Source organism: Thermobia domestica, chromosome 18, assembly GCF_964235325.1.
Source record: "Thermobia domestica chromosome 18, izTheDome1.hap1.1, whole genome shotgun sequence".
Lineage (NCBI taxonomy): Eukaryota > Metazoa > Arthropoda > Insecta > Zygentoma > Lepismatidae > Thermobia > Thermobia domestica.
In genome coordinates, this window is record NC_137471.1 from 71,758,995 (window position 1) to 71,781,969 (window position 22,975).

The 22,975-nt window shown below is 37.5% G+C and overlaps 2 protein-coding genes across 2 annotated transcripts in view; one reads left to right on the forward strand and one right to left on the reverse strand.

The window, feature by feature from the left end:
• LOC145675126 (adenylate cyclase type 2-like) overlaps positions 1–22,975 on the forward strand; it is a 1,402,841-nt gene that overhangs the window by 407,225 nt on the left and 972,641 nt on the right. The window lies entirely within an intron of this gene.
• On the reverse strand, positions 11,823–12,986 carry LOC145675123 (uncharacterized). Its single transcript, XM_081745493.1, has one exon. It carries the CDS (start codon positions 12,984–12,986, stop codon positions 11,823–11,825), a length of 1,164 nt encoding a protein of 387 aa, XP_081601619.1.

Genomic DNA, 22,975 nt, shown 5'->3' on the forward strand with positions numbered 1-22,975 from the left:
CCCAAAAGCTCCAGTACATGTTCACCACATCTTGGTCGTATTGAAAAGCACTTTCCTATGGCCTTCAAAAGTAATTAGTAAATTTCCATTGTTGCAGTTTTTAGGGAAACTGTAGCATAGTTAACTTCCGAAAATATTATCGTATTTTAATATGCGGATATTATAAAATCAAATATATATATATATATATCGGGCTCAAAAGCCCTGCCCCATAGCAATGTTCGTAGGTTTCCTTAAGAAAATTTCCCTCGTCAGGAAAAAATTCCCTTTTCTTATCAAATTATCCCTAGTTTGTTGAGTGCCTAGTTCTCATGACAAAAATTATGAGATAAAATTAATTTAGCTATATTAAAGGAAGTGCGAATCATTATTTTTTTTTTACTTTCCTTTCACTTTTTTTGTAACAAAATACACACAAATACATTTAGCCAGCAATTGGTACAAATTATGCTACTTTAATTACCTACATACATACACACACTCATATATATACTATTTCTATTGCATTGGTTTATTTATGAAGAACAAAGAAGAGTTTAAGTATTTATATTGGTCAAACGGTCAGCGCGAAATTTTCCGCTGAATTTCATGTTTCATCGAAAAAATCCCTTTTTCCCTTTTGGCTAAATTTATCTACCAAATGTTCTTAGATTAGGAAAACTTCCATCAAACTACGAACACTGCTACATAGGTCAACTCCATTATGAGTAAAGATACCAAAAATAAATAAATAAAAGAGAGGAAGATTCTTGGAAGTTGGTGATATTCATTTTAAAATTGAAGGGCCGTGGTGACTCAGTCGTAGAGCGTTCACCTCTGGTGCTTGGGGTCCCGGGTTCAAACCCTGCTCCCGCCAAGTAAACTTTGTGGTAGACAAACACCGTGTGCGTGGGTTTTCTCGGGGTTCTTACGTTTCCTCCCACTTTCTTCATTCCACCTTTTCATTCATCTCTCATCATCACCGTCTCCTTTAGCCTAACCGTTGCATTACTCGTTTGTTCTTGATAATGGTATGGTGCCCTATATTAAATGAAAAATTACGTTTCCATTGCAGTCGGTTGTTTCAACGGAACATAAGGGCACGTGAAAGTAACACAGGAAATGTGCACATTGTTACATTGAAGGAATCTTTAGCACCTCAAATTCGTTTCCTAACATTAAATGCCGTACCGCGGTGAGGGCGATCGCGTTCACGGCCCTGGGCGTCGAAGTAAGCGTGGCGCAAAATTCCGGAGTACATGTGCACATATATAAAATAGAAGGAAAAAAAGTAATAAAAAAGTAATAAAAAGTGCTCACAATCAAGGAAAGCAGGGTTTACTTTCGAAAATTCTCTTACGCTTCGCGCCAATCAGGGTGGCGCTTCGCGACTAGTCTGTCGCCTTCACTCATATGCACGGAGGCGCCGTCGTATACTCTCGCCCCGAGCGATGATTTTCCACGGCTCGGCACTGCTAACAATCCTATTTTGCTCAATTGTGAGGACCGAAGGAAATAGTCTGGTAAACTGACAACGTTACTTTTTTTTTTTTTTAGTATGGAGCCCGAACTATCGATGAGATTGAAAAAAAGGACACCTATTTCCAACAATTTTCCTTTCTTTCCGTTTTTTTTTTTTTTTTTTTTTTTTGTATCTATACTGATAACAAAGTTCGCTTACGACCTCTGGCTTTTGATTCATCTTATATACGTATGTAAGTTCTAGTATTAAATTCGCCAAACAATGTATTTATTTTCTTTGTTTATGTATTCTGATAGTGATATTTTCAGCAGCGATCTCGTTGATAGCTTCTGCTTGTCTAGAGGAAACTGTGAATTCATTGGCTAGAATGCGATAACTATGGAGAGACAGGAAATTAACAAAATGTGTTGCAATGCACAGAAAATACGGTTATCTATACACTCAGCTTTATGGTTTAAAGATGGAATTGGTTGTACTTGGCATTATGATCGTTCTAATGGCCCAGATTCATATGCAAAAGTGCTTACAAGGGAGAGACGGGGGACAATAAATACTGAGAGAACGGATTTAATTTAACGAAATTTTGGTTTATTATTATATACATTCCCATTGTATTACTTTAGTGTGAGTCATAGCACGTAATGTGTGAATTAATACAAACGTTACAGATGGAGAGAGAGATAGCCATGGAAAATGAGAATGGTGTTTCTTGTTGGTAAACATAATCAATACCAAGCGATAACTGTTTCTGTTGGCTACGAATATCATGTTTTAACCGACTTCATAAAAAGGAACAGGTTCTCAATTTAACCTGCTTGTGCACATGTATGTGATCATTGTGATTATTCGTTTTTATTTATTTATTTATTTTTTGAAAGAGTATACCTTCCCAGTATTTCCATATAATACCTCCACAGATACCAGATTAATTACAGCAAAGCAACATGCCTATAGGCAACCATCCATTCTTTAGCGTGAAGATGGTTGTATAACAGTACATGGATTGTAGAGCAAAGTTTCGGAACTTCTTCATAGTTTATTCTACTGTTTCTAATGTGTGAAGCATTTTAAGCAATTGGATCACATTGTAAGAAGTCGGCTATTTTGAAAAAAAGTTTGTAATTATTTAGAGCCAAGCAAAACATTGTAATTTTGGTTTTGTGATTGCTATGAGAATAAATTAGACGGATTTTGTTTCATATTGTGAAACTATACTAGACTTTCGAGTTATACGGGGTCTATTTTTCTTTCGAATATTCTATTTCAAGGTCATAGATTCTCTCTCGTGCCTATGTCGATAGCGTACAGTACTTTTGGGCGGGAGACCTGGGTTCGATTTTCGGCAGGAACTCATGTTTTTCGGATCTCATATTAAACTAGGTCCATGTTTCATATAGCCCCGTTGTTAAAAGGAGCGCTAAACTCAAATCAAAACCAAAGTCATAGATTTAAGAGTTGCGATGGATAATAGTAGAAATGGAATCTATTCTTCGAATTCTGAATTTATACCACAAAAGAATTTTTCCCTGTGTCTTAACTGTTTGGTTCTATGAAAATCTAATATTAAACAGGAAATGACAGATTTCTACGAAGTTCCATAAAGGGATTGAAGCTGAGATTGAATTTATTCTTTGGATATTAGGTTCATATTAAAAAGAGTCAATCTCGTAACATGTTCAGAGTTAACGATACTTAGTGGTAGCTATCCGTATCTCATTTCCTAATATTGAAACAATGGTAGTGGAAGCTACATATCGAGTCGTTAAATGATTACAACCATCGCCATCGCGGTACATTGACATCTACCGTACAAAATTGAAACTTCCTGAGCATAATATTTATAACTGTCTACCAATGTTTATTCCAATTCGTCTCCCGTGATTAGATTTAACAAGTAGTGTCATGCGTATTAGATGGATGCATAGGATTTGTCCTTAATTCGGGGAAACTTCACTTCTACTCCTTGGCCAACTTCAACCATAAGTTATACTGAAATACTTCCTTAAAGTTGAGTGGTGTAAATTCATCTATTTATCTAGATTCATCTACTTATCCTTGGCAAACTTTATCTCCAAACAGAAGATTCCGTTGCAAAGAGTCAAACAATGCACACGGTAACTTGCATTAAAAGTTGAGTAACTTTTTCCGAAAATTATTGTTAAAATGAGATTTTTTTTCGAAGATCAAGTAAGTTCACTCCGTAAGAAAAAATCAGACTTCAATATTAGTTTTATTGTAACAAGTCGTGTGATTATTGTACGGCATAAATTTTTGGGTTCGCGAGAACATCGCTTCCTTAAAATTTACTCGCAAACTATACATTACATTCATCCATATCATTCTCTCCAATTTAATGAGGTTTATCACTTGGTGTGTGTCTTATCTTTGAACATTTTTCCACTGAACGCTAATAATATCATATGTACAGTAGAGTACCGCAAACCAGCGCCGGAACTTAGATTTTTTTTTTTTAGGGGGGAGAGCAAGCATTAATATGCGTATTTGGCCTCCCTAGAAAAAGTTGTTTTTCTAACTCTTGGCTTCCCTCTTTCCATCTTTCTCTTACTCTTTATGGTGCCCTCGAAGCCTGTGGGCCCTCCCGCACGGCAAAGTCGGCGGGGCCGTTAGTATGCCTCTGGGCCCATTCCATACATGACAAATTAATTAAGAGGACAGTATTGACAAATCTCAAAGCCATACGAATAAATATTATTTCTAGAGACCCTAATAGTTTTTTACTGAAATGGACCCACAACTCATTTTTGTTTTAATTACCTTTTGTGTGCTGTTTTCTTTATGTAATATAGTGTACCTGTTTAATGCTTCATTCATAATTTCATGTTCGTATCATATATGGAGTAAGAGAATTTTGTCTTAAAATGGGACCCCTCGAACGGCGGGGAGCTTCCCTAGAGGCAGTTGCCCCCTGCTCCTTTCTACAAGGTACGGCCCTGCCACAAACTCGACCTAATGTAGACTGACAAGGTGAGGAGTTATAGTTTTACGGAATAATGGGTGAATATTCACAACTCATAATATTTTACTGCTTATTATACTACAGTGAAAGTTTAGCTTACAATATTGCACACTTACAAAACTTGTTATTCAAACAGCGGTATATTGTACAAATATACGGAATCCGTATGTTTACTACGGAAATCTATATGGAACCTACGTTATGCATATGCTGCACGCTTACTGTCTTTTCCTGCTTAGATGTTACTTCATGCCGTTGCAGGATGCCTGATATCTAACAATCTTCCGTATATTATATACGTACATCTGCTATATGTTATATCCGTCTATCTATATATGAGATCCTTACTGTCTATATACAGTCATACGGAAAATACATATAGATGGAGCTCTTGTACGGACAGTATTACAAAACATACATTTTCACTTAAACGTTTGCTGTACGTTAATTCCAGAAACAACAGGATTAAAGTATGTAACCTACGTTTTTACGTACGCCACATATATTTTTTTCTCTATGTACTGTCATAAACCCTTAGGCCATCCTGCTAACTGCTAGCAGCAATAGGATGAAATGTGAGTAGTGATTAGCAATGGCTACCTGACTTTCTTCAGCCACTTCATTACTAAGTAGGGGGAATGCGGTAGATTGGAATTTTCATATGAAAAGAAAAAACTGTCACCAAGTTTGATAGACACATCCAAGAATTAATGAAATAAAGGAACAGGGACAACTGTAAAAATTGAATACTGTAACAGATCTTTGAGAAGAATAGAAAAGGAAAATTAGTGTATCGTAATTATAATAAGGCACTAATAAAAAGGCACATATACTGTTTGCACTGTATAAACTATGTTACAATTTATTCCAATCTAGCTATTTGTTTAACTAGACATAAGAGACTTTAGTTTCAAACATAATTTTCTGATTGATCAGCAAAAATTATTTAGCAATAAAATAAAAATGATTGTCGAGGTATCAGAAGTCGAGATTGCCTACTCTACTGCATTAGAAGGATTATATTTTATGCCTCTTGCATAACTTATATAATCGGATTCATTAATATTCAAAAGTAAGTCCACAATTCATTTAATTGGAGTGTAAGTAAGCGTCTTTTTGTGGCTAAAGAATGTGCGTTGTTAAAATGTGGAAGATCTATATTCGATTTCGCTGTAAAAGAGTTCTTGTGTGTATTGGATTTCACATTAAATGTAGATCCTAGTGTTCACGTTTCCTTGGTGATGAAATGAGACTTTAAACATGTAAAAGATTGGAACTAAATAGTATTTCGTTTTTTTTTCTGAAGAAGTAGTTCTATACTTTTCTAAAATCCTTATACGACTTTATCATGAATAAAATCTTGACATTACCTTTACAATAGAGTTTATCTAATAGATTTTGGTATAGCTTTCTCTCTTTCCTCAGAATTTCCAGGAGATTGGTTGTTTATGATTTGTTGGAGGCTCAGAGGTATTTTGAATCTGCTGTAGCACTATCTAACCGCGCACTTGAGAGCTTTTTACACCGAATTTCGAAGCTACCATTCCAACTGAATTTTTAAATATTTTCCCTAGTTTCCCTCAGTCCCTCTGAGAGATACATCGATAGTATGTACCTTACGACAACACCATCTCCTTCCTACATTTCTTCATGATGGTGCAAAATTGCATTATTACCCTTATTATTACTATGTTACAGACCTTCAGAAGAACAATAAACAAATAAATGTTACAATCCTACGTTTATTATGTTATTACTTCTTCGCATGTTCTGTTAATAATCTTTATATTTGGTTAGAACAATAATAAAGCGTAAAAAGGGTTTATTTTAAGTAGAATATATAAACCTTCAATATATATGATTCTGGTTGTAAAAATGAGAAAATAAAAATGAACCCTGAACAAATTCACATTAATATTGTCAACCGTGATTTTACAGCCTTTATTTCAGAGTTTAAAGTTTCTTTAGTTACAAGTATGAATTTGCGTAATCTGAATCAGAATTTTAATGTCTCATTATTTAGAGAATTTTATGTCTTCTTTTGTTCACGTATGATTTCTATGAGCGTAATCACAGGTTCGATTCATTCACGTGGGGCAATTGACTCAATCTCACTGTATATCTACTAAATCTTGTCTCGTATAGCTTAGGCGCTGAATAGGGCGTTAAATTCTAATCTATCAATTAATTTACATCTTTCAAGCAAATCTTCAGCTTTTAAATTTACTATACAAGATGATCAATCTTGCTATACACACGGAGATATATCTTGCGTGGAAATGCACGGAGATACATTTTGCTATGCATCTCCATGCCTTCCTTGACATGTTGCAGAGCATCTGAGAAATTGTCGCTTGAAAGATTCCTCCAGACTTTAATACAATTCTTCATCTCTCCTGTATCGACGATGACAGACATATGACTTGATTATCTCTCACGAGTCGTCTGGTGTTGTAGGGTGGAGGCCATTACAATAGGGATGAAGATTAAGCAGGGGCATCATTTCAGACTTCGCTTGAAGGGGGGCAAGAGCACCACCGACATAAGACTTTCACGTTTTGTACTAGAATATTAGTAGACGATCGATTAAAGTATATGTATTCCTCAAACTCATCAGGGGGTCCATTGTCCTGTCCTGTCCTCACCCCGTAATGACGCCCCTGAGATGAAGTACAAAGACCGAGAATCTTTTCCATTCCATACGTATGCATACGGCAATTTAGTAATCCCTGATCTAAAGAATTAATCAATCTTATTAAAAAAGGAAACATGAGAATTGCCTAGAGTTGCTATTTTCAAGTGACATTGTACTTACCTTGGGAGCCATTTAATTTGTCTTTGTGCTTGTTTAAAGTAACAATTTTTACGAGCCTCGTAATAGCCTTGTTTCTACCTACAGCGGCCATTTTTAACTGGCCCGGTATTTGCCTAAATATCCATTTTCAAACTAGTCATATGTCTGGAGCAGTTATTTTCAACCAGTCTTTTAAATCCACGGGTTATTCATTTTCCACTAGCCTTTTAGATGCCTACGGCAGCTATTCAGCTAACTTTATATTAACCTAGAAGTCTTTTTAGATACTTTTATTTGTCTAGTGCAGCAATTTTCAAGTAGCTTTGCATTTGCATAGAACACCCATTTTCAATTAGCTTTTTATTTGCTTTGAGTAACCACTTTCAACTAGTAGTTTTGTATTTTCCTAAATCAATCATTTTCAACTTACATTGTATTCGCTTAGGGCCGCGGTGGCTCAGTGATAGAGCGTTCACCTCTGGTGCTTGGGGTCCTTGGTTCGATTCCAGGTCGCACCAAGTTAAATTTGTAGTGGACAAACACCGTGTACGTGGGTTTTCTCGGGGTTCTCCCGTTTCATTGCACCATTTAATTCATTTCTCATCGTCACCGTTTCCTTTAGCGTAACCGGCGTAACCCTGTGACGTAAAACTTACAGATTTCATTTTTGTATTCGCTTAGAGCACAATTTTTAACACCTTTGTATTTATCTAGGGCTCCATTTTCTTTTAGTTTTGTATCTAAGTAGGGCTGTTATTTTCAACTAGCCTTGTATTTGCCTAGAACAGCCATGTTCAATTGGCTAATGGATGTACGTGATAGCATGCCTTCTTCCAAAAAGGGTGTGAGGAGACGAGAAAAAGGTGCAGAGAAGTGTTGACAGTATTCAGTAATTGTCGTACCTGCAAAATTATTCACTCTGCCATTGATGTTGTTGTTTACATGCTACTAGTGCTAGGATTAGATGAAGTTAGTTAGTTGTGAGGTACTGTAGCTCAGGTATTATGTCATAACTTGCTAGTGAGGACCTAATACCTATGATGAAGATTGCCTTTGCCGGTCGTTAGGGTGATTGTTTGGCTCCTTTTGAATTAATCCAGTCTATTGAGAACGCATGAGATAAACTACTGTAACTTAAAGCACTGAACCGGAATTGACTAGCCTAGGGAATATATGTATATAAGTTCATAGCTTTTATTTTTATTTCCATAAATTAAAGATTTAATAGGTTTTTACTTGAAACCCTTTCATCCATAACTACACTTTTGGAAGCGTTATGGATTAACAGCGTGTAAGACATAATATATATATATATATATATATATATATATATATATATATATATATATATATATATATATATATATATATATATATATATATATATATATATATACTACATGTATAACAGGGACCTGGAGGAAGTTATTATAGAGGTTTAATCCGATTGGCTCTTGAGGCTTTTAATTTTAATCTTTCCTTCAAGGGATTTAACAAAAAATATATCACTTGCTACTCTTTTTTCTCCTCTTCTTTCTTTATTCAAGATTTCCTTCTTTTCTCCCGAAGGGAAGATCAGAAGGAAAAAGAATCAGTGCTTAAAGCAAGACTTCCTATATTAAAAATACCGTTTTGTATTATTTGTGATGTAAAAATGAGGATTTTCTTGTAAGCTAAGGTAAAAAGACGATAAAGTTAAATCTTACAATACTTTTAGTGTTTAACGAAAAAATTGTCTAAAGCTGACAGATATATTAGTCGATAGAGATACATTATTAAGCTAAACAAAATGATATGGGCGAATGTAAATCCGCATGCGTAGTTTTTGAGAAAATCGTAAAGAAAATTCATTTTGTAAACTTTTAAATTGAAACTGTACGATAACCACGCTACCTGTTGAGATAAAACTGAAGTATACGCTCATAACGTTCTTCATTGTGACACTGGCAAGACGACAGTATATATGCGAGGAGAGTCCAATAAGTTATCTACCTAGAGAGGAAGGAATGCAGATAGGTTCACCTTGCCATCACTGTTTTTCGATGTAGTCCCCATGGAGGTCTATGCACTGTCACCACTTTGTGAGCAGCGAAGAAATCGTTGCCAGATAAAAAGTAGTCTGTCATGCTCTGCAAATCAGTGGGACCTCGTTGTCCGACAAAAACGTTGTCTCTGCAGGTGTTTCTTCAGGTCTCGGAAGAGGAAATAGTTACTACGGAGGAAATAATTACTACGGAAGAGGAAATAGTTACTACCATGTTCGCACTTTATGAAGGATAATCCAATGCTTGCTCCAACTTCTGCAAATCCACACTGTAAAAAATGAGGTGTTGAAACAACACAAAATGACTACCACTTCAGTGTGTTACTTGTGTGTTAATTCAGCACAAAGTTTTTTTTTTTTTTTTTTTTTTGTAATAGTAAAGGGTTAGGGATTTAGGGAATTCTTTATTCATCATTTGTTGTCATCGTGATAATATTCCTAACCCTAGCCATTAGAGGGTTACGCCCTCTCTTTGGCACAGGTGTTATTACACATTAGTTTCATTGCATTGGTTGATGGACTATGTGCAATTGTGAAATGAAAAGGTTGATGAAAAAATATATACATATCTAAATATGAAATCGTGTAGAAAACATTAAATATAAGTGCAGAAAAAAAAGGAATGCATATACAATAAACATACATATATAAGGGATGCAAGTACGTTTTTTTTTTTTTTTTTTACTAAGTAGAGAAAAGAGTATATAGAGTTGTATGTTTATGAATAAATATAATGAAGATGAAAGATGAAGTGAAGTGCATGCACGCCACAAACACAGACACAGTGTTAATAAGACAAATGCATATTAGTTCTTCTGTCTCGGGGCGGCTCGAGACTGATGGTGACAGGGGGAAAGCCCAGTGTTAGTGATGAAATTATATATGGTGCAAAGATGGAAACAAATGAGGAAGATGATCTGGTATATGATAAATTTGAAAGATATCGCGCTCGTCGGCGGTAGGATGCTCAGTATTGAGATACAACGTAAGAAGGATATTTAATGGTGTGTGCAAGTACCTATACGGGGCGTCAGTGTCAGCATCAGCCTGTAAAGTGTCAAGAAAAAAAGGATGTGAAACAGTCAGACGAGAGAGTATGTATTTCAAACGGATATCTGCGAGATGTTGAGGCAGTTGAGGAAAATCGATATGCTCATAAGTGAGAAAGTTTGGATATGGTAGCCTTATGCGATGCGCAAGTCGAATGGCATGACGTTCGAGTATTGACAATCGGTCATATAATTTCGTGGGAGCGTTGCACCAAGCTATGTGTCCAAAAGTTAAGATGGGCCGAAGGAACATTTTATATGTATTTAGTAGCAATGGCGCGTTTAGGCCCCATGTAGTTCCAGTAAGGCGACGTAGAAGATTGAGTCGGATAGTAGCCTTTTGGGATATTTTCTCAAGATGAGCCTTCCAATTTAGTTTGGAGTCGAATACAACCCCAAGATATGTAGCCGTTGAGGTAGGTTGAAGATGATGGTCATTAAGTGTGATTTTGAGGTTTCGCGGATTGCGATGAACCTTGGAGCGGCGTTTCGGGGGTAAGAAGACCAATGCTTGTGTTTTCTCGCTATTGACAGTAAGCTTCCAAGTTTTGCACCACTGCATAAAGTCGTTGAGAGTGGATTGCAATATCGTGCTGATCTGATGCATAGTCTTGCCGAGAGCTAGAAAGGCCGTGTCATCGGCATATTGAAATAAAAACACGTTTTGCATTGGTTTAGGTATATCAGAAGCATACAGTATATATAAGAGCGGACTGAGGGCAGAACCCTGTGGAACCCCACAATATGGAAATATAGGGTGTGAAATAGCAGATCCAATGTAAACATATCCTATACGATTAGTTAAAAAGGAATATATAAAGCGTAAGTAGCAGATCGGGAGGTTAAGCTTCTGTAGCTTTTGAATAAGGCCATAATGCCATACTTTATCGAAAGCCTTTTCAAGATCCATTAAGACTAGGCAAGATGGAAAAGCCTTGTTATATTGATTTGTGATTATAGTAGAGAGCCGAAGTAATTGATCATTAATTGAAAAGCCTGGTCGAAAACCTGCTTGGTGTATGGGTAGTAAGTTATGCTCTTGGATATGTAAATGGAGTCGCTGGACAAGAATTTTCTCAAACAGCTTACTGAAAACTGATGTTAGTTGTATTGGTCGGTAAGACGTCACGGCGTGTGCAGGCTTTTGAGGCTTAAGAAACATACAGATTTTGGATACTTTCCAATCCACAGGGTAAAAGCCTGTACGGAGGATAAAGTTGTAGAGTGCAACAAGTAGTACAAGTAAAGAGAGAGGAGCTTCTTTAATTAGCCGGTACGAAATGTGATCGATGCCAGGTGAAGTATTTCGTTTCTTATGAAGTGCACGTTGAAGTTCATGGGTAGTGATAGGTGCTGTAAGAGGATGGTCGATATCTATGACGTGTGAGAATGATGGTTGTAAAACTGGAATAGAAGACAAGTCTGTGCGTTGACGAGGATTATATGATATTGCAGGCGTAAAGACTGACTGTAATTGTGTTGCGAAAGCATTAGCCTTATCTTGGTCTGTAAATAAAGGGAACAGTATTGTCCAAAAGAGGGTACGACATTTTAGTACTTTTGCCCGTTAGTCTATGGAAGGTTTTCCAATAACGGCTTGGTGAGGCTTCATCGTTGAGTTTATTACAGGCACTGATCCAAGTGCGACGTTTGTATGCTGTAAGATAATTTGTAACAGTGCGTTGCCATTTTCTGTGTTGATGAAGACATTCTTCGTTGCCCGTGCGTTTATATTCTCGAAACTGTTGTCGTGATTTCTGTATTAGAGAGAGATAGTGCGGAGGCAATTTTGGCTTAGACGGATAAATTTTCTCTACAGGTATAGTTTGTTGAGCACCGCTACGTACGGCGTCCGTGATATGGTTGACAACATTATACATTTCAGTTTCTGAAGTTGGTGGTTGAAAAGTGGAGACACGGGTATTGATGGTGTGTCGAAATTTAGGCCAATCAGCTTTATCATATCGGTGGATAATATGAGGTTCTAGTTTTGGTAGAGATGGACGAATCTTTTTTATGGTGATTTTGATGGGACAGTGATCGCTCCCGATCGTGTCAAGAATCTTCACCTCACAGTCGTTCATAAGCGTGAGAGATGTGATTACTACATCCGGGGTTGTTTGGCTAGCTGGTCGAGTGGGACCAGGAAGATTATGAATGTGAACTTGTAACGTATTGGAAACAAAATCCGTAAAAAGTTGTTTTTCTCTAGCGCTTCTGCTATGAATATTTATGTCAGCCATGATGATTATATTTTTAAAATTATGGGCTATATAATCGAAGAAAGTAAATGGTATTGGATGACCAGGGCGTATATATATAGTAGCTACATTGACTGTAAGAGAAGGATAATATATGGAGAATAAGAGGTGTTCAGGAAGATGTGCAAATACAGTAGGATTGTACTGTCGATAAGGACGTTTGGGAGAAAAACCAATTAACACTCCTCCTTGAGCACGTGCGTGTATATCATGGTAATCACATCGTTGAAGTTGGTAGCCAGAAAGTCGTGCTGAAGAGCCTGGTTTTATAGCTGTTTCGTTAAGGGCTACGATATCGATTTGTTCTTCTAACAGAAGAGGCTCTAGAAGTACTTTATGCTGATGGAAAGATCTGATGTTGAGAAAAAGTAAAGTCAGAGCCATAATATATACTACCATATTGGTTTTAGACTGCTGTTTCTAGAGGTGCGATGTGGAAGTGAACGAAAGGTCCTGAATATGTTGCAGTAAAGTTAAGGTTAAAGAGAGATTTGGCTGATGAAATGGCAACACGAAGAATGTGCTCTCGCTGAAAAGGAAAAACATTTTGTAACACAATTGTGATGTAACGAAGAAGATCTTCGACAGAGAGAGGTTGTGCGAGAGACTGTGAGGGTGGAGTTGCTTTGTCAAAGCTTTGTACTGGCACTGTTAACTCTGGTCGTTCCGGTTCTGCGCGAGGTTTTCCCTTACATCGGTAGCTGTATGTTGGGTGATTTTCGTTACAGGTGGAACAGTTTGGTTGTTGTTGTTGATTTTTACATGATTTTGTGTCGTGAGGTTGACCGCAATAGCCACATTTAGATGGATTAGGGCATTGGTTTGTAAAATGAGCGTTATAAGTTTGGCATTTCTCACACCGAAGTGGTAACGGCCCTGGTGTCTTGGAAGGCTCGACACGATGAAGTTTCTTATAAATAGGAGCACCATGAGCTAACAGATAGTCCAGAGAGGTCTGATTTTGCGACAAAACGCGTACCATATAAGTAGGGCCAGTGCTATTTTTAATGCGAATGCATTTGTGAACCTCGATTCCTTCTAGTTTGAGTTCTTCAAGAACTTCTTTATCGCTAATTTCTGGTATCACACCCCGGATAACAACAGAAAACATCGGTGGTTTTCGAGGAGGGGGTGGTTGTTTTGTCTTCCGATCTGCTTGTTTCGTTAATTTAGCTGTTTTACCAAATATTTCGTAGGACGCTTTGTTTCGGAGTGTTAGGCCAAAATTCGGGTCTTTAGAGCGAATTATGAATCCATTTCTAGTTTTAACAATGGTTTCCATACTAGCTCGAGGCAGATACTTGATTATTTGTAAGAACACCATTTTAGGATGAGTATATTTGGTATCGAAGTCTGTGAGCAGAAAAGAATAGATTGGTTCTTTGGCTGTATAACAGGATAAATTGCCAGAACCAGTGTCCATAGCCGAGTCCAGGTTAGTAGGCAGAACAGGAGACCGAGATCTATCACGAGGTCGCTTACTTGATTGAACAGAATCGCCAGAATCGTTACGATCTCTGGGTCTAGTTGTTCGTAAATTGGGTTGGCTGCCCCACGAAAGATGCCTAGTACGTCCGGAGCGAGATACAGTTTCACGCTCTACTGCAGAAGAGCTAGGAGCCGGCGTCCCCACGAACTGGGGTAGGTTCCTGTGCATTGGTCAAAGGACCAGCACAACCTATCCGTGTGATTTGACAAGAATAGTGATGAAAATAATAATGAAGATGATAAGGATGATGATGATATTCCAAAAATGCAAGCGACCCTCCGAAAGCGTCAACTTCCGTCAATCCCCTAAATAGCGTATGTCTGTGATGCTCACAAGTGCGTATGCTACACCTGATCCTCGCTAACAGATTAACAGCTATAAGAGAGGCTGGGTTCTGCTCAAAGGTAAAGAATGATTTGCAGCACAAAGACATCACCTTCCGAGCATATCAGAAATAACTAGTTACTACCTGGGAGAATTTGTATTGGTATTTATCGTTTAATATGAGCAAAGCTTTGCGAAATATATTTAGCACTTGTGCCAAGTAGCAAATTATGTTCTATTTTTTCTGTTGTCGATCACAATAATATTGTTGTAAACCTGTGAATCGTCTAACAACAGTAACACAGGCAACAGTTCTGCCATCTTATGTTCATATATGCTAAGCCACAAGAATAACAGATAAAGAAAACAGATAGAAGCACAGCTATCTGTGTAACTGTTGTCAGATGATTCACAGGTTTACAATAATATTATTGTGACCGATTACTGAAAACATAGAACATTATGTGTTACTTGGCAGAAGTGCCAAAGATATTTCGCAAAGCTTTGCTCATATTCACCGATAACTACCAATACAAATTCTCTTAGGTAGTAATTAGTTATTTCTGATATGCTCGAAAGGCGATGTCTTTGTGCTGAATTGACACACAAGTAACACGCTAAAGTAGTAATCATTTTGTGTTATTTCAACACCTCATATTTTGCTGTGCATTATTCGCGGCGTCACCCAAACATTCTCCTCACGGCCAGTGTGTTCATACGACTGATCTCAAATTGCGCAGCGAAGTTCCCACAATGACCTTGGCATGCGTGTGAGGCGTCATTATGTTCCACCCCTCCTTTTCTTTCTAGGGAGATAACTTATTGGACGCCCCTCGTAATACACTTAATGAGATAAACTTTTTAAAATTAAAATTAAGATCTAATATTATCTAAATATGAAAATATATCAATCCAAATCTACATCTGCGTAGATTTTTGAGAAAATCGAGCAAAATGAACTTTTACGGAGCTAAAGTAAATTTTTCGTTGCCGATAATAATAATAACTGTTAGGATTTATTTAGGTAGAACGGCTTATTTGTTTATTTACTGTTTATGTAAAATAGCGTGTTGTTATTTGTCTCCTTGTGACAGCGACAGCCATTTCTTCTAACAGGAACGCATTTTTTACTTGTAACTATTCTTCTTTAAAAATGGAAAGTTAGTTGCCGCAGAAACAAAACCTTTATTTTTAGATCCGATCTTGTGTCAAATCAGTTTATTCAAAATTGTTCGAAGATTTTGCTTTTATGATTCTTTCAAATTCTTGAGCTCTCTCGTTGCTATGTGGTCAGCGTACGTACCTTTTCCACGGGAGACCTGGGTTCGATTCTTAAGCAGAAGAACATGTGGTTTGAATCCCATGTCAAATTGTAAGTATATATATATATATATATATATATATATATATATATCATATTGTCTCACTGCTGAAAAGACCTAAATTAAAATCTAACAAATCTTTCAAATTTTATTCGGTCTATCCAGTTTTTCATTCCTTAATTTCTTGACTAGAACTTTGCCTCGACGCATATTAACCATGTGAGTGACAAGTCCAACTCAGTTTGATGTCTCGATCAAATTATCTGTATACTATTTAATGAGCTGTAACTCGCTCCATTTATCCCTTCTATACATTTACTTGTGGCTACATGGTTAGCATACGCGTCTTCGTTGCAGGAGACTCAGATTTGGTTCCTGATGGGTACTCAGATGATTCGGATCCCTCGTTGTATATATATATATATACAGGGCCGGATTTAGAGAGTGCAAAGGTGCACGTGCACCCCTCTTCGTTGTAAATGTACACTACCTAAAGTGAGAAGTTAACAATGAGTTTGGAAAATCAATAGTTTCAGTCAATTTTCTGAAGGTTGGATGAAAAGAATACATCGAGAGCAGATATTTAGCATTTCCATGGCAACTCCTCATTCACAGCACAGATGCCTAAAGGCATTTAAGGAATTCAAATTTAATTCAAATGTACTGGGCTGTTATTTGGTGCACCCCCCTCAGAAAATCGTGGATCCGGCCTTATATATATATATATATATATATATATATATATATATATATATATATATATATATATATATATATATATATATACATTCGGAATCTTTCTGATAAGAGCTTTCATTTAATATCCTTATTGTAGGGAAATAAAAATTAGCTTAGACAAAATAATGGTTCATGTCCACGATATTAACTGTTTTGTGACGTCACCTATCCTATGTTACGCAAATTATCACCACAAATTCAACCATACCTCGCTTATTAAAATCGGTTCAGGCGTTTGAGCTCCACACTGGAAATAATAGTCATGAATATATACCCACATATGGAAATGACAAATAGGCACAATATCCTCCTTTTGACTTCGCCCTACACGGGTAAAAATCATAGATACCAGCAGGCCGCTAGCCATCCCAAAATTGTAGGGGGGCCGGTAGAAGCTAGGGGGGGGGGCGATCCAACCATATTATAGTGCATCGCCATATTATAGTTCATTTGCAAGCCTACCACTAAAACTTTAGGGGGGATCACTAAAAACTTAGGGGTGGCGGCCCCCCAGAACCCCCTGGATATGGGCCTTGATACCAGAATACGTACAGTCATTGTCAAAAATCTGAGCACAGTATTGATTTTTCAGAATTTTCTAAATAAAAGACATTGTACCCATACAAAGGTATGTTTATTGTTCTCATTTCTGAAAACAAATAACATTGTTCTTATACAGATACGAAAACTCATGGTCTTGTTGACATTGAGGCAAATTTATTCAAGAAAGCTGCTTGGAAATAAACAGATAACTAATGAACAGACAACTAACGTCACGCTTTGTTTTATTACGGATCGTTTCAACGACACCTAGTGGTGTGTGTATAAATCTTCGTCAGTAGTTGTCTCTTTATTTCAATGAATAGTTGTGTAAGCGCTATTCAATCGTGCCGTAATATGGGCGAAATTGGATGTAAATTTGTAATATGATCTTACTGCTTTCATTTCATGAACCAATTGCTTGGTGTAAAGAACATGCGAACACTATTAAATGAAGAAGAGAAAGTAGTCGAAGCAAATGTTTAAGTAGTTATTTTGAGAGAAAAAAGTGTCATTCTCTGCTTTAAAAAAAAATCACTTGGAGATCGAGCGGAGCAGTGCGTCGGGCTTTTGAAAGATAGTCACAAAGGGTTAGAAATATTACATGGAATCGCACCAATTATTAGAAAAGAAATAACTTTTTCTGAGGACAAGTTCACTGGTAAAACGGACAAACAGAATAGACTTTAACCGCTCCGGGAGAACCACTGGAACTATATAAGGGCCATTTCCATTCAGTATCAAATAGAACGGTGATCTTGTGCCTTCAGGTCTGTGGTCTTAGGAGTAGGATTGTGGTGAGGAAATAACCATTCCTTCAAGTAGGAATCATTACAAAAACCCAACTCCTGAGTCAAAAAATAAAGACTCAACGATGAACAGTGAAACAAAGAGGGCATTCTGGACCGACGAATCTAAATTCCAGCTTCTCGCCTTCCAGTGCTAGAAGTTTGTTTGTCGTCGTCCCGAAAAGCGCTTTGATTGCGATCGTGTAATACCTACAGCGAGGCACGAAGAAGGTAACGTCACTGAATCGGGATGCTTTGCGAACTGAGAAGTTAATAATTTAGTTGAAATTATTAAAATAACGAACAGAAATGTGTTTCAAAACGTTTAAGCGAAGCGTGGAATTCCATCAAGAGCGTGATTCGGTGCAGTAACTTTGTATTAAAATAAGATTATCATCCGAAACATTCTTTGAAGCTGTGCAATTATTATCTGTAATACAAAGAAGGCGCTTATATCACCAACAAATGGAATAGTCGCCACAGTCAACGAATTTGGTACCCATCGACATCTTGTAAGACAAACTTAACATGACAGTCCGTAAATAGATGCCAACGAATACGAAGGTCTTTGGAAGGCTTTTCAAAGCTACTGGAGCCGCATAGTTTCGCAAACTTTAGATAATGAAACAAATCCCTGGAATATGTAAAGCTCTTATTAAGACTAAGGGTCGGCATTTCATACAACGCAAACATAATCAATAAATTTGTCTCAGTAGAAACATGGCCGTTATTTTTTAATGCCTTCATAGTATGTGAGCAATGATGTTTATTTTACAGTCCAACCAACTGCATTTTGTATGGATATATGTCTTTTTTCCCTCTTTAAAAAAATCTGAAAAATTAATATGACTGTATATGTTTCTCCGAAATTGTGAACTACAACTCGCCAATATTCATTTCTAAACAAGCGATTTTTCTGTTTTTTACTGGAATGAAGAAAGACTATGAAACAAAAAACATGAAAGTTGAAAAAGACGGGCGTGACATTTTTTTACGTCTTAACTAAGTACAGACATACCTCCTTTGTGTGTAATTGTGAAAGAGGTTGATTACGGGCGTGGTACATGTAATTGCTCACGAGAGAATTTGTAACGTCATGGAAACCCAATTAACAAGAATAATAAGAGTAAGACCAAAGATATAATTACTGTCGTCCATTGCAGTGGCTTTTAACTTCAATATTCTAATTTCATTACTCTTCAGAAATATGAGTGTTTTTCATTAGGAGAAACAGTAATTCTGTATTGAATTCATAACTACAGAGTGTTTCAGAATTAATAGTACGTAGAATTGTCAAAATTAAATGAATGAATTGTTTTAGCTTTACATTCTATTATTATGTCTTTTGGCTAAAGAAGATGAATGGATAATGAGAGTTAATAATTATTTTAAAAAATCGGTGAAATAAGAATGCATCCATGGAGAAACGGGAAAATCTTGAGAAAACCCACGCACACGATGTTGTCCACCGCAAGCTTACTTGACGTGGGATTGGGGGCCGCGGTGGCTCAGTGGTAGAGCGTTCACCTCTGGTGCATGGGGTCACGGGTTCAAACCCTGCTTCCGCCAAGTGAACCTTGTGCTAGACAAACACCGTATGTGTGGGTTTCCTCTGGGTTCTCCCGTTTCCTTCTACTTTCTTCATTCATTTCTCATCATCACTGTTTCCTTTAGCCACAACCGTGGGATGTAAAACTTCAATATTTCATTTCATTTTTTGACGTGGGACCGAACCAGAGACACCTCATACCAGAGGTGAGCGCTTTGGTACTAATCGAACATGTCCCTTCCCTTCCGTAGAATTAACCCATTATAACTGAAAAAAGTGGAATTATGTCTCATGCCTCTCCAACTTCACCACCAAAATGACCGAGATATTAACTTAGATTTAGGGTAGGGATACTTAGTAGAGAAAGTGAAAAATATTTTTCAGGCCAGCAATTCTGACTGTTTTCTTTATTATTATTTTCGTTATTCACACCAGACAAATGCCGGAATGATACTTCACATAATCGTCCCAGATCGTTTCCTTCCTTCCTCACTCCGTTGTTCCTCCCCAATTCTCAGGAAAATGTGATCGCCGAGGAAGATGACCATAGATGCTGAAACCTCCGATATCTAATTCTAAATCTAAAATCTAATTTGGTTTCGGGAAATACTGGCTTAAATCCTTTAGATTTGGTTAGATCAGCATGTCATAAAATGTGGTCCTTGGGGATCTGCTCCTATTAGATTAAACCTTAGTCAAAATAAAGCATTCGTGGCTAAGCGGTTAGCGTACGCGCCTTTGGCGTGGGAGACCCGGGTTCGATTCTCGGCGGAAGCTCATGTGGTTCGGATTCCACGTTAATCAGTAGGTCCACGTCTCATATAGCCTCGCTGCTGAAAGGGACGCTAAACTAAAATCAACTCAACTCAAAATAAAGCATTCAACTGAGTTCTGTACCACACACTGTAGTCGAAAGTTTTAGTTTCAAAATTACCACATAAGCAAGTGTCTTTTAGTTTTTTTTTTCAGGCTTGACATTGTATAAAGTTCATTACGCTATCTACTACCTATTATAGAAACCTTAAATTGTATATTTTCTTCAATTAATCTACATAGGTTGGATAAAAAGTAATGGCAACCCTGCCAGCACGCGCCATCTAAGTGATGGAGAACCGCGAGGTGGCAGCGCCTGCGAAGGGAATGTCAGTTGAGAAACTGAGGTGAATGGGGATGCTGTAGTGTCAGTTAGTCAACGAGGGCAGTGGCGTAAAATTGGTATCGCAAGTGGACGTGCTCTAAACGATGTTCACTAAACAGAAACAGCGCTCGAGGATCAAAATTGAAGTGGCACGTGATCGTAGTGCACGAGGATGTTATCAGGGACTGCATGAAGCCTGTCGTGATGCAGCGTTGCCATAGGCGTGGCGCGATGGGTTTGTGTTTCGTGAAGGCAGGGAAAACATGGAAGATCGCCAACGTTGTGGACGCCATGCTGTACCAGGAGGACAGACTATGAATGCGCCACATTACTGCAAATTTTTTGCAAAACCATCTGCGTCCCGCACTTCGGAAAAAGCGCCCTGATCTTTTGGTACAGACCCCCATCATCTTGCATGACAATGCACGTTGTTACACAGCCAATGTTATGACTAATCTTTCAGTGCCTGGCAATGGGAGAGTCTGGAACATCCACCATATTCGCCGGATGTCTACCTGCGATTACGACCTTTAAGCCAAGATGAAGAAACCACTTTGTGGACAGCGATACAATACCAGACAAGCAATTCTCAATGTCGTAGGGCGGTCGCTGCGAGACATCTCCAGAGAAGAAAGTGCTGACTGAGTACGGCGCCTTCCATACCTGTGGCAGAAGGTGGTGGACATGGGGGTGAATACATTGAAGGTGTGTAGCATGTATTTTCACCGTTAATATAGCTATTTGTGAATTATAACAGTTGTGCCATTACTTTTTATCCACCCCTTGTATATAAATAAAAATGAAATTGAGTATGTTTGTGACTTAATAACTCTTGAACCACTTGACCAATCTCGATCAAATTTTCAACATAGATTAGGTTCGAGCCTGGGATGATTTTTTATCATTTCACTCTGACCGTGCAACTTAGCGGAGAGGGGAGGATGGAGATACATAAAAATGATCGAAAATAACCGATACTAGTGTCGAATCCACAGTTTTCGGGATTCGCTGAGATGAACAGTGACATTTCTGATGCCGTTTAAATCCAAATTCAGCTCTCATTGCCTTTTATGTCCAAAATGAAACGTATTTTCCCTATGCAAAGAACGGGTATTCTGTTAATATTCATATAAAATTAAGGGAATTTAGTTCGAACTGGTTTAAAAATATAACTTTATTGGTATTTCAATATACTCAAGATATTAAAAAAAAAAATTACTTTCAGAGGGAACAACAGTATTGCAGTATAAGAACATGCTGAATAATAAGAGTGGTTCTCACTTGAAAAAAGTTACTGCTCTTGGTCATCTGTTTACTTGATTTAAAAAAGAAAGCTAAACTCTGGCACAATAGCCCTTGGGGGTCAGTCTACCAGATAGTTTGTAGCACTCATGCCTTTAGGGCGATGTGTATTTAGCTCATTGACTCTCCTCGGCATTACTCTTCGCTTTGTGCAGAGGCAGATCCAGGATGAATTTTTTTTGGGGGGGGGCGGTGGGTTGTAATACTGATACTTAGAGCTACTTTTAAGAGCTCCAAACTTTGGGATATGTTTTATTTATATATAAAATAAGAAAGTTTCCTCTTCTGGATCGCCCCCCACCCCTGGATCCGCTCCTGCTTTGTAGACCAGAGTTAGTTGCTTATTTTCTTTCAACTAGCTCCTCAGTTGTCGTCACGGCACTGGAATGCCAGTATAATCTGGTAAGTTCAAACCGTTATCGATCTTTCCTCTTACCAGACTCAAATATCACAAACAAAGTACTTGCTGAACTGCCATCGATTAAGTGTCCCAAGAATACATTTAATCTCCGTCCTAAACACTGTACTGAAACCGGAAGTGATAGAAATCTTCTGTCATTTCTGGTTTCAATATTAATTGAGAAAATAAGGACGCCATACAAATCAAACTCCTTCACGTTGTGTGCACGAGACATTGCTGGTTGTTATATTCGAAGAATGGCTATCAAAAGTTAAGATTAAAACAAAATTGGCAAGGATCCAGGATTACAAAAGAAATTTCTTTCTTTCTTTTTCTCAATCGCTTCCTACTATGAACTCTTTTTTTGGGGTTGCCTTTGGAAAGGAATTGGAAGAAAATTTTCACATCAATTTTCTTTGCAATTTTGACTTATTTTTTCTTCGTCCTCTTTTAAAGATCTTCACACCTACGCGTTTCATTCAGAAGCCAATTTTGAACAAAGGGACAAATGGTCTTCTGAAGAAAAAAAAACTACTTAAAAATGACTTTTTTAATTTCATTTACGAACTGTCTTTCTCTTCTCTCTGTAGCAATAGTCTAAATATGACTCTTGCAGGAAAAAAAGTTTCAATCATCCTAATTACTGCTACATTGTTCAATGTATGAATAGTCTTGACTCATCGAAGATCATCTATATTTTTCTGTTATTTCCATTTCATTAGCAGGACTCCTTCAGTGTGTATCTCTTCTTCCCTCCCCTTCAACTGTTTCTATACATATGGCTGTTGAAATTACACG

Bases quoted from the DNA above. Each gene is read 5' to 3' on its own strand.
- LOC145675123 (XM_081745493.1), bottom strand. From the start codon at position 12,986: ATGGTAGTATATATTATGGCTCTGACTTTACTTTTTCTCAACATCAGA.